The sequence below is a fragment of the Salvelinus sp. IW2-2015 genome, linkage group LG36 (assembly GCF_002910315.2).
Source record: "Salvelinus sp. IW2-2015 linkage group LG36, ASM291031v2, whole genome shotgun sequence".
Lineage (NCBI taxonomy): Eukaryota > Metazoa > Chordata > Actinopteri > Salmoniformes > Salmonidae > Salvelinus > Salvelinus sp. IW2-2015.
Window position 1 is genome coordinate 36184066 of NC_036875.1, and position 13262 is coordinate 36197327.

General features: G+C 40.2%; 1 protein-coding gene and 1 long non-coding RNA gene across 2 annotated transcripts in view; one reads left to right on the forward strand and one right to left on the reverse strand.

Moving 5' to 3' along the window:
* The first annotated feature begins 5089 nt into the window (after positions 1 to 5089).
* On the forward strand, positions 5090 to 5492 carry LOC139023762 (uncharacterized). The gene is made up of 4 exons (XR_011474929.1): positions 5090 to 5214; positions 5254 to 5295; positions 5339 to 5423; positions 5463 to 5492. It is a non-coding gene; the product is annotated as an uncharacterized lncRNA (long non-coding RNA).
* A 4263-nt stretch (positions 5493 to 9755) lies between these two features.
* LOC111959510 (transmembrane protein 163a) overlaps positions 9756 to 13262 on the reverse strand; it is a 117121-nt gene continuing 113614 nt past the window's right edge. The window contains 2 exon segments of the mRNA XM_070437659.1: positions 9756 to 9968; positions 13026 to 13217. Coding sequence (XP_070293760.1) covers positions 9908 to 9968; positions 13026 to 13217 — 253 coding nt within the window. The 3' untranslated portion in view covers positions 9756 to 9907.

Here is a 13262-nt window from a genome sequence, read left to right on the forward strand (position 1 = left end):
GGACTTTTTACTAGGATTAAATGTCAGGAATTGTGAAAAACTGAGTTTAAATGTAGTTGGCTAAGGTGTATGTAAACTTACGACTTCAACTGTACATGATAAAGTAATAGGATAGGAGAGACTGAACGATTACATTTTCCTAAGAGCAGACATTTCGGTAATGAACAATCTATCTTCACAATACTAAGTAGGTATACTATACTATACTATTAATTATCACTGTTGTCACTGTATCACTGTATTACATGTCACATCATATTAATGGTTTTATAATCAGATAAAGAAGGGCGATATGTGGACTATGCTTAGCAAAATTCTGTGAAGATTTTGTGCCTCAATGTGTTCTCATCTGTACATCCAAAAGTAACAGCTAAAAGCTCATGGCAGTAGTTATACTATCCTTTCTGACATTCCAAAGAAATTAGATATCAAAGTACCAAGGCATCAATCTTTGACTTCTGACTGTCCTCTAGTGGAAACTTTAAACAAAGTATACAAATATATATTTGACGTACAACTGTATTACATGAGTATAATGAGCTGTGTTGCTTATGACGTTACCGTCCTGCTTCGAGCAAACTGTGTGCTGGCCTATGCTGTCGCCTAGTGTTTTGAAGTTGGAAACACCAAACGTATTTTTATGACTCTAACTCCGTGAGCACACCGACAGTGAGTTGCTTTCTGGTACATCAGAAGTACATTCATTTCCAATGGAACGCTGCGTTTGCTTTGCAGCATTGCAGTTCCAGAGGCAGTAGCAGTGCGTTCTGTGTGGTACATACGTTGGATCTATCAAACATAGGCATCAAACTGTATGCCTAGAAGGTTTGACAGAAATGGGAGCAGAAGATGAATGTTGAACCTTTGTTGCATACATATCCAGATGATGCTGCTTACCATTTTGCGCAAAGACGCAATGTGTAAGCTAGGCGTAATGCTGTACTTCCATCAAATGCACTAGAGGTTTGCCTTACTTCGTTTTTTGCAGATGACTAGTTCGCATTTTCCATACCTGATGCACATGTGCTTCAGTGCTTCACTAGGCTGCAGAAAGGTTTGCAGCATAGAGATGGTTATGTTCGATTTCTCTGGGTCCCATGTGGTATTCGACCAAAGCACCGATTGCTACCAGGACCTCCATGCTAAAAAATGCGGCATGGAAACACACTGCCAATAGGATTGGATTACCTGATCAGTTGAAAGTGGAAGCTAGGTGYTGGCAGTTTCTTAGTTAAGCTATCTAGCAAAGTGTTTAGCTTTGTAGATAGATTGCTAGCTAACTGGCTAGACTGATGAACTTCCGTTTGTACCGCCGCAGTAGTTGAACACAGAACGCACCGCAGCCTAGTGTGGCATACCCAACACAGTGTTGCTGACTTGTCCATTGACAGTGAATGAATTATGTCAGAACGCAAAGAGTTAACTCATCTGGAGGACATGAGGCTTTAAACTCTAACCATAGCTTTATATCCACTTCCCGGTTCATAAATGATGAGGCCACTAGTGTCTGTTCCAGGTGCATAGGAGTCAAAATAAGAATACTGGGAGAGATGCAGTCGAAAAAATTTATAAATCCAAAACTGAAGCTTGAATGCAAAATTAAGATGTTTATTAAAACATCATGGTGCCCCAAAAAATCATAGTGCCAAAAGTTCATAAATAAAAAGGTGAAAACAAAACACAAACGGCCTCAGGCCTTCATCAGTGGAAATCGTCGGGAACACTCCTGGCTTCTATTTCAAGGATATGAATCATTACCTAGTACAGTAGAATGAATGATCTAGATTATATACAAAATATACAAACGCAGACAAAGAAATATCATTAATTATTGCCTTTACATACACCATGTGAACATTTCAGAATAAATAACACAGGAGTATAAGAGTAGGGAGTAAATGACATTATGCCTATCCTTGTAATTTCCGATCATAACTATTTTATTAACATTATTATTCTCTTGGCCAAATATTATATTCACAAATGTAAATGGGGTAATTCCTTATTTTGTAGTTTTTTTCCTTGAAGTGTTACAATTTCATAAATCCTTCAAATTTATGAAACTTAAAAAAGGTAGAAGTCATGTCTCTGAATGCCTGTTAATGTCTCATTGCCTTGTCACATTTTAATGATACTTTTTTGGGGGGAGGTGGTTCTATTATGTTTATCATTGTTTTCACAGGAATGTCACTGTATTGATGTGTAATATTGTTATTATTGTTGCAATAAAAATCAAATGAAGAAAGAGTAGGGAGCTAGAGATACCACTAGATGGGGATATCGAACACCAATAATAGGCAATATTCCAGATACAGAAAATATTTCAATAACAATTCTTCATTCATGCCTGATGGGTGGAGAGTTTTTAAATGGAAACATCCACCTGCATTTTGTCTGGAGAAGACTACGTTCAAGATGACCACCCCTACGTGAATGTTTTATCTGCTGTATAGCACAGAAGGACATGAAGGAGAGGGGTGACCGGCCTCTGAGAAATGATGTGCAATAGGGGATTTAGGGTCATTTCTCCTTACAAAACTCTTGTGTTCTATAATACATGTTATTGCATGGACAAGAGATATGGTATAGGATGCTAGAAGAGCATGTGAGGAACTGTTTCATAGTGTATTGTTTGCCAGTGGCAGAGCATGCTAAATACGCTCACTTTTTCTACAGGAATCCCTACAACTATGGCCAGTCACCTCGTTCCAGTCTTCCATCATCTATTTCCATCATCTATTTTCAGGCGGGACATGAGTGTCAGCCCGAACAATGAAATCCCTGACGTTCCTGGCCCTGTGAAAAGAGAGGAGGGTCAAAGAAAAATATTTTGGCAAGCAGGATCATCCATGAGCACATTTCAACGGTTATTTTTACTTTTATCCCTTCTGGTTGAGGTCTCATCAATGGTAGATACTCTACTGAGAGAATCCTCAAACTGACTATACATTTCCATAGCCTGTTTTAACAGTACAAATGCTTTTCAGTCTCAGAAATTGTGTGAACGGTAATCCCTTCTTCACAAATGTGGGATGCGCACTAGAGGCATGTAGGATACTGTTATTGTCTGTATGCTTTGTATACAAAGTGGTGGACAAAGGCCCTGAGTCAAGGGGCACAAGGGTATCAAGGAAGGAGATCTCTCTATGACTAATCTCGGCTGTGAACGTGATAGACTGAATCATATCATTAAGGTAAGCGAGAAAATCCTCAAACACATTGAGGGGACCCTTCCAAACGAGAAACACATCAGCAATATATCCTTTTCACATAAGTATATGTTTGGGAGAAAGGGTTATTGTGCCGAGTGAACTTGTCTCCCATATAACCCACACATGGTCATGCATAGTCGGGAGAGAAAATGGAGCCCATAGCCGCTCCCTGATTTTGTAAATAGAAACAGTCTAGAAAAAATAGTTATTGTACTTAAGGAAGGTCGCCAGGAGCAAAAAAAAAACGTGTAGAGGACTTTGTGCCCCCTCTCTGTTCCAAAAATAACTTCAAAGCCTCCTGTCCTTTGTCATGTAGTACATTAGTACATTATTTAAAGAAACAACATGTAGGGTGATGAGAGAGATATCCAAATAGTTATCACCAATTTCAAGTTATGATAGTTGTTTAATGAAGTCGCCAGTGTCTGTCAAGTATGAGGGCAATTGCGTCACTATAGGACGCAATGCCAACACAATGGGGAATAAGTTCAGTTAAACTCCCATCACATGCTACAATAGGTCTCCAAGTGACTTCTCTGGTGATTTGTGAACCTTAGGAAGGCAGAATATAATAGGGACTGAAGGGAGGTCTTTTGTAAGATACTTAAGTTCAGATGGGCATGTGTTACTTTGATGGACTTGACTGTTGCCAGGCCAAAATAAAAAATGTCATCTACAAAAGCCAGACAAAAAGCCCCTCTTGGTAGGCTAGAAGAGTGCAAATTTTATCAGCTTGTCTCTGCTGCCCCCTGTGTGGTTGACAATGGAATTACAGACTGCACAGAATCATCTGAAGTGAATCATGAACTCATTAGCTGTCCTACAACCGACTCTTCACTGGTCCTTGGGGAGATGAATTTGTATATTGTTAAACTCCAGGTAATGCTTTAAGCTTCGAACACACCGACAGTAAATTAGCGCAAAATAGTACGCAGCATCATCTGGAAATGTATGCAACAAAAGTTGAACGTTCACCTTCTGCTCCCATTTCAGTCAACCCGCCGACGCATACAGTTTGACGCATACATTCGATAAATCCAACATATGAACGCACTGCAACTGCCTCTGCAACGCAATGCTGCAAGGCAAACGCAGCGTTTCATTGGAAATTAATGTAATTCCGGTGTCCCAAAATGCAAAGACACTATCGGTGTGTTCGAAGCGTTAGCTGTTTCTAACAATATAAACTTTTTCTAACATTTCCATATATTTTTTATATTATTTAATTATTTGCATAGTTTTTTGTATTATTTCATATTTATTATTGTATTATTTAATTACAATTATAATTATGCAAAGGTGGGGGGAAAGGAATTACAACATTTTCAATGAATGAGCAGGATAAAACTTTATTGTTCAATAAAACTTTTCCTCTGTGAGGAAGAGGTACCACATAGTCAGATATGTGTTCTACATAAATATACATACAGTAGTGTTTACATAATCTGTAATACCATTGAAATATTTACAATCAGACACATGATTCTACTCTTAAACTGTTCACAGGTGTAATTTACATGAAGATGATGTGTCTAGACGAGTGTGAGTGTGTATGTGTGTGTTTTAGAAAAGCAAAACGTATATACTGTAGAACGCTGGGGTTTGTGTCAGCCTATGCAAAGGTAAACAGTGGAAAGGGCTAGTGTTGCTATAACATAACATCAAATGATTAGTAGAAGACATCGCTATGGTTACACGCGTTGTCTATGACATTGTGCTTGTGTCTGCTTCCCTACATTACCAGTGTGTTTCCATGTATCCCCGTGTCTGCTTCCCTACATTACCAGTGTGTTTCCATGTATCCCCGTGTCTGCTCTGCTTCTACATTACCAGTGTGTTTCCATGTATCCCGTGTCTGCTTCCCTACATTACAGTGTGTTTCCATGTATCCCGTGTCTGCTTCCCTACATTACCAGTGTGTTTCCATGTATCCCGTGTCTGCTTCCCTACATTACCAGTGTGTTTCCATGTATCCCTGTGTCTGCTTCCCTACATTACCAGTGTGTTTCATGTATCCCGTGTCTGCTTCCTACATTACCAGTGTGTTTCATGTATCCCTGTGTCTGCTTCCCTATTTACCAGTGTGTTTCCAATGTATCCCGTGTCTGCTTCCCTCCAGTTAGCAGTGTGTTTCCATGTATCGCTGTGTCTGCTTCCCTACATTACCAGTGTGTTTCCATGTATCCCGTGTCTGCTTCCCTACATTACAGTGTTTCCATGTATCCCTGTGTCTGCTTCCTACATTACCAGTGTGTTTCCATGTATCCCGTGTCTGCTTCCTACATTACCAGTGTGTATTCCATGTATCCCGTGTCTGTTCCCTACATTACCAGTGTGTTCCCATGTTATCCCCCGTGTCTGCTTCCCTACATTACCAGTGTGTTTCCATGTTCTCCTGTTCTGCTTCCTACATTACCACTGTGTGTTTCCATGTATCCGCCGTGTCTGCTTCCCTACATTACCAGTGTTTTTATCCCCGTGTCTGCTTCCCTACATTACCAGTGTGTTTCCATGTATCCCGTGTCTGCTTCCCTACATTACCAGTGTGTTTCCATGTATCCCTGTGTCTGTCTTTGTCTGATTACCAGTGCTTATGAAGTAAAACGCATGAGCCAATTAATTAATAGCACATTGCTGCCAATTACACCATTAAACACATATCTAGAAATGTTTTCACAGCTTTGAATCGGGAATTACTGTAACAGATTCTTAGCACGAATTCAACTTCACGAGACGTCATCCTCCGACATTTTGGAGAAAACACATCCATACAGTGAAGTAATTACAAAATAGATGTTTCTCCTATAACGTCAGTCAATCTATAGCATCTACAGTATACTCACTTACAATGTACAGTATGTACAACTCAGTTGTATGACATCATACACTGGAATTAATACACAGGCATGAGAGCATACATACAAATTCCATGGAAAATTACAATCTTTTTTAACAGCCTCTAAATTCAGCTGATGAGGAAGTTTGTCCGTTGTTATTGTGAATGTTACTGTATCCTGCTCTTCTAAGCAGTGAGCACAGACATAATTTAACAATGTAAGACCAGGAATGATACTCTAAGAAGTATAACATTTCTTTAACTTCCTATTTCTGTGCTTCTTTGGATGGAATTTAAGATCTAAACTCTGTGCTTTTTCTTTTTTGAAGACTTATGCATTTGTCATCTTTGTGAGGGTAAAGAAAGCTCTCACACGTTTACAGTATATCAACTCTAAGCTGAGCAGAACTGGCAGTGTAAAGACTTATACTACGACTTAAATATAATATGAATAATCGTTTGTTTAGAAAATAACATAGCACTATTCATCCATTTGAGCTATTCCTATTGGTTTGCTACATCTAGAAGCCTCTATCTAAACGGTGTATTAAACATTTATACACAGTTCATGTTTTGTATTTACAGTCCTTTGCGTACGGTATAAAGGAAACGTGCTGGCATCACTACTATGAGGGGTAAGCGGAGGTAAACAGTAAGAGAAAGGACATTGCCGTTGATGGTGATCCAATATGCTGTRARGCAGATCACTGATGTACATAGTGACCGATGGCCTCACATAATATTGACTCTCTATGTTGTTTACTGTCCATACTGTCAGGACAGGCAGATTAAGTTGGGACATGTACATTTATTTTTGACATGTAACTCGAATATATCCCCATATAACTATTGCAATTGTGAAACATGGCACATAATCACATCTATTGGCTACCGCATGTTAAGAATTCTAATTTAGTTTAAAAAGTAATTAATACAATTTTGCAATATAGTGTTCTGTACATACGTACACTACTTTACCTGAACCAGTTACTTTCTTGTCTCTAACCTTGACGTCAGTCTTTCTCTCACGCTCTACTGACATAGATACATACAGTATATATCATTGTAAACATAAGTAAGGTATGCCATGTAAACAAGCTGGCTAATAATGTTGTCTTCGTTTAGGAATCTGAGCATGTATGGCACTGAAACATATGACTATCAGTTATATAGACACGGTCATCCCAGACAAGGTTGTGGAGGGATACAGTCATTATTATGACAGGATTTAACACTGTTATCTAGAACAAAACAGTGTGGTACAGCATGCATATCTGGAGGAAGAGGTATTACTGTAGCTACTGTAACTATCTCTAGTCTGGTTCACTGTGTGCTCCCATCTGGATAGGCTTCTACTTGTGCTTTGTCAAGTGGAAAGGTGTTTCTGTACTTCTAGTGATTGATAGACTTGTGTTCTTTGTTCTCAGCTATTCAGTGGGACACTGTAATGCCATATTTTCACTTATGCTAACAGTTTGCTTTTCGCCCTCAACCCTGAAGTCAATGTTGACTGTGAACTACTCTCTGCCTTGCTTGACGGTCTGGTCTGGTCTAGTCTGGTCTGCTCTGGTCTGTTTTGGTCTGGTCTGTTTTGGTCTGGTCTGGTCTGGTCTGGTCTAGTCTGGTCTGCTCTGGTCTGGTGTGGTCTGGTCTGCTCTGGTCTGCTCTGTGCATGTACAGTACTCTATATCTTACCAATGGGCAGCCACACCCCTCCAGATACTGGCCTGGCCCTGCTGTTTGGGCCTCCCCTTCTCTCTCTTTTTTGTTTCCCTCTGAAGCCAGAGAGTGGAGGACTACCGTGGAGTGACTTGCCATAGTCCTCTACCATAGGGATAGATACATGTATCACTGTGTCCTCTACTGGCACCTGGGCTGTGTCAGTAGAGAAGCCAGGAGAAGCACTGCAGAGGACACATTAATTTACAGTATATGACTCCAGCTGTGTGAGCTGCTCACAGACCTACCTACCATACGCTGTATAGCTCTCTTTATATATACTGAACAAAAATATAAACGTAACATGTAAAGTGTTTGTCCCATGTTTCATGAGCTGAAATAAATTATCCCAGACATTTTCCATACGCACAAAAAGCTTATTTCTCTCAAATTTTGTGCACATTTGTTTACATCCCTGTTAGTGAGCATTTTTCCTTTGCCAAGATCATTCATCCACCTGACAGGTGTAGCATATCAAGAAGCTTATTAAAGAGCATGATCATTACACAGGTACACAGGTGCTGGTGACAATAAAAGGCCACTCTAAAATGTGCAGTTTTATCACACAACACAATGCCACAGTCTCATTTTGAGGGAGCGTGTAATTGGCATGCTGACTGCAGGAATGTTCACCAGAGCTGTTTCCAGGTCATTTAATGTTAAATTCTCTACCATAAGCCGCCTCCAATGTTGTTTGAGAGAATTTGGCAGTACCTCCAACTGGCCTCACAACAGCAGACCATGTGTATGGCGTTGTGTGGTTGAGCGGTTTGCCGATGTCAACATTGTGAACAGAGTGCCCCATGGTGGCGGTGGGGTTATGGTATGGGCAGGCATAAGATACGGACAATAAACACAATTGCATTTTATCGATGGCAATTTGAATATACAGAGATAACGTGACGAGATCCTGGGGCCCACTGTGAGGCCCATTGTTGTTCGGGTATCTGTTACAAACAGATGTATATCTGTATTCCCAGTCATGTAAAATCCATAGATTAGGGTCTAATGAATTTATTTAAATTGACTGATTTTCTTATATGAACTGTAACTCAGTAAAATCTTTGACATTTTTGCAAGTTACGTTTATATTTTTGTTCAGTATACTATAGTTACACAGCTTCTAATCTCAGAGAGCAATAGAGACAGACAGGGCAGAAAGTAGTGGCAGGATTCCACTCCAACACGCACTCTGAACCTGCAGTGAGTCAACCAGACCCATTATAAATTCTAACAATACGTAGGGATTTTAAAACGTCACAGAAGATGAGATGGATGATCTACAACATGTCTTACTAATCAGTGTTGGCAAGGAAAAGGGAACATTTGACTAAGGATCCCAGGAGGTTTGGATCATTATGAAAATTATGATATTGTGCCCTTCAAAATGCCAGGGCCTCCAGGTCGCTTAGCAACAATGGCAAGGGGTTCAAATAGACATGCCAAAGGAACGCTCCTCTCTCTGGTACCAGCCGTTAATGCCAACCTCTTCCTAGTCATTTTCTCACCCCTTTCATTCCCTCCTTCTTTTCTGGATAGTAGTAACGATGGACAGAATGTGTCAGGAGGTAAGGAGAAATGGTTGGGGGGGGGGGTGGTGGCTGGATGGGAAAAGCTTGATTGAGGGAATGACAACATCTTAATGTCTTCCATTGTTTTCGGCCTTCCGAGTCCTCCAGGCTTGGCCTGTGTGTTGTGTTGTGTGTGTGTGGTGTGTGTGTGTGTGTGTGTGTGTGTGTGTGTTGTGTGTGTGTGTGTGTGTGTGTGTGGTGTGTGTGTGTGTGTGTGTGTGTGTGTGTGTGTGTGTATGAGAGGGAGAAGAGAGAGAGAGAGAGAGATGAGAGAGAGAGACGAGAGAGAGAGAGAGAGAGAGGAGGGAGAGAGAGAGAGAGAGAGTAGAGGAAGAGAGAGAGAGAGAGAGAGAAGAGAGAGAGGAGAGAGAGAGAGGTAGAATGAGATAGCATGATAGAAGATAGATAGATTAGATAGATAGATAGATAGATAGATAGATAGATAGATAGATAGATAGATAGATAGATAGATAGATAGATAGATAGATAGATAGATAGATAGATAGATATTGGGGCTGTGGCAGGTGTAACCCTGGTCCTCGGAGCATCCCACTAATCTGGTGACTGGCTCACTCAAAGCGTTCGTAGTTCCTGGTCTGTCTCACCCTGGGTACCATGTCCAGCAGCAGTCTGGAGGGAGGGGAGAAGAGAGACATGTCATGTGATACAAGAGTAGATAAGATGTGTTATAACACATTAAATGTTTGACTGTGTATAAAACAACTACAATTGTTAAATCGACCATTTTAAAAACAAGCACACAATAAACTTCAAAAAGACACACATCCACATGAGTAGTCATGGAGGATAACGAACAATATAAACATGGTGGTTCGAGCCCTGAATGCTGATTGGCTGACAGCCGTGGTATATCAGACCATGTACCACAGGTATGACAAAACATTTATTTTTACTGCTGTAATTACATTGGTAACCAGTTTATAATAGCAATAAGGCACCTCGGGGGTTTGTGGTATATAGCCAATATACCACGGGTAAGGGCGTCGTGCTTAAAGAACAATACCACACCTCCTCGTGCCTTACTGCTTAAATAAAGTTTGGGACTTATTTCCATTGTGGTCCTCTCTAACTGTAAGATAAGATAGTCACTTTATTTTTCCCATGGGGGAATGTGTTTCAATTTTATGACACACATGCTACACACCCATTAGCCTATTTATGGCTAATGGGTGTGTAGCATGTGTGTCTGTCAGGGTTGGGCTTAATTCCGAATTGAATTGAGAACGCCTCATGAATTAAACAGGATACAGAATTTCAATTCGAATTTGAATGAAAGGAAATAGAATTGAATTCAGTGAAATTCAAATGCTTCTTCTATTCGATATTAGGTATAGTCTATACAAATATACATCTTGCAAATAAAACATCAAACATGTCGTTATATACAGTTGAAGTCGGAAGTTTACATACACCTTAGCCAAATACATTTAAACTCAGTTTTTCCCAATTCCTGACATTTAATCCTAGTAACAATTCCCTGTCTTAGGTCAGTTAGGATCACCACTTTATTTTAAGGATGTGAAATGTCAGAATAATAGTAGAGAGAATGATTTATTTCAGCTTTTATTTCATTCATCACATTCCCAGAGGGTCAGAAGTTTACATACACTCAATTAGTATTTGGTAGAATTGCCTTTAAATTGTTTAACTTGGGTCAAATGTTTCTGGTAGCCTTCCACAAGCTTCACACAATACATTTCCTCCTGACAGAGCTGGTGCAACTGAGTCAGGCCTTTAGGCCTCCTTGCTCGCACACGCTTTTTCAGTTCTGCCAAACCATTTTCTATAGGATTGAGGTCAGNTGAAATGTCAGAATAATAGTAGAGAGAATGATTTATTTCAGCTTTTATTTCATTCATCACATTCCCAGAGGGTCAGAAGTTTACATACACTCAATTAGTATTTGGTAGAATTGCCTTTAAATTGTTTAACTTGGGTCAAATGTTTCTGGTAGCCTTCCACAAGCTTCACACAATACATTTCCTCCTGACAGAGCTGGTGCAACTGAGTCAGGCCTTTAGGCCTCCTTGCTCGCACACGCTTTTTCAGTTCTGCCAAACCATTTTCTATAGGATTGAGGTCAGGGCTTTGTGATGGCCGCTCCAATACCTTGACTTTGTTGTCCTTAAGCCATTTTGACACAACTTTGGAAGTATGCTTGGGGTCATTGCCCATTTGGAAGACCCATTTGCAACCAAGCTTTAACTTCCTGACTGATGTCTTGAGATGTTGATTCAATATATACACATCATTTTGCTTCCTCATGATGCCATCTATTTTGTGAGGTGAACCAGTCCCTCCTGCAGAAAAGCACCCCCACAACATGATGCTGCCACTCCCGTGCTTCACGGTTGGGATGGTGTTCTTCGGCTTGCAAGCCTCCCCCTTTTTCCTCCAAACATAATGATGGTCATTATGGCTAAACAGTTCTATTTTTGTTTCATCAGACCAGAGGACATTTCTCCAAAAAGTACAATCTTTGTCCCCATGTGCAGTTGCAAAACGTAGTCTGGCTTTTTTATGGCGGTTTTGGAGCAGTGGCTTCTTCCTTGCTGAGCGGCTTTTCAGGTTATATCGATATAGGACTTTACTGTGGATATAGATACTTTCGTACCTGTTTCCTCCAGCATCTTCACAAGGTCCTTTGCTGTTGTTCTGGGATTGATTTGCACTTTTCGCACCAAAGTACGTTAATCTCTAGGAGACAGAACTCGTCTCCTTCCTGAGCGGTATGATGGCTGCGTGGTCACATGGTGTTTATACTTGTGTACTATTGTTTGTACAGATGAACGTGGTACCTTCAGGTATTTGAAAATTGCTCCCAAGGATGAACTGGACTTGTGGAAGTCTACAATGTGTTTTCTGAGGTCTTGGCTGATTTCTTTTGATTTTCCCATGATGTCAAGCAAAGAGGCACTGAGTTTGAAGGTAGGCCTTGAAATACATCCACAGGTACACCTCCAATTGACTCAAATGATGGAAATGAGCCTATCAAAAGCTTCTAAAGCCATGATATCGTTTTCTGGAATTTTCCAAGCTGTTTAGAGGCACATTCAACTTAGTGTATGTAAATTATGATACAGTGAATTATAAGTGAAATAATCTGTCTGTAAACAATTGTTGGAAAAATTACTTAGATGTCCTAACCGACTTACCAAAACTATAGTTTGTTAATAAGAAATTTGTGGAGTGGTTGAAAAACGAGTTTTCATGACTCCAAACAAGTGTATGTAAACTTCCAACTTCAACTGTACATCCTTGTTCAATATGGGGGGAAAATACCACATTTCCCAGAATGCATTAATTTAATCCTGAAGTTGACCCAGAGGCCTTCAAAAAGAAGCCAAAGAAATGGAAATATAATTGGCTATTCTAAGCACTAAGGTTAAAAGAGTACATGAACATTGTTTCCAGAGAAAAGTGATATATTCTTTGGTATCTGGAGATGTGACCTGTTAGATTCAATGAAACTCATTATTTGACTAAAATTCTACATCCTGTGGGTGAGTTGATTGGGAGTCAATTCCAAAATGAATAATTGAGCCTAACCCTGATGTATGTACATGTGAGTGTGTGAATGTCTTCATGTGACCTTCTGATGTGACTGTCTGTTTACATAAGTGAGCATGTCTGTCTGTGTGTGCGTGCAGGCTACACTTCTCTTACTTGACCCCATACGTGAGGATGACGAGTCCGATGATGACGCCGATGGATCCGTCCAGGTACCAGACATCAGGGTGGTGTCTGAACACCTCAGCACTGATGAGGATGGAGAAACCCATGATTCCCCCCACCATGGAGTTAAACGCTACAGCCACAGAGAAGAACCACATTAATAACACACCATGGAGTTAAACACTACAGCCACAGAGAAGAACCACATTAATAACACACCATGGAGTT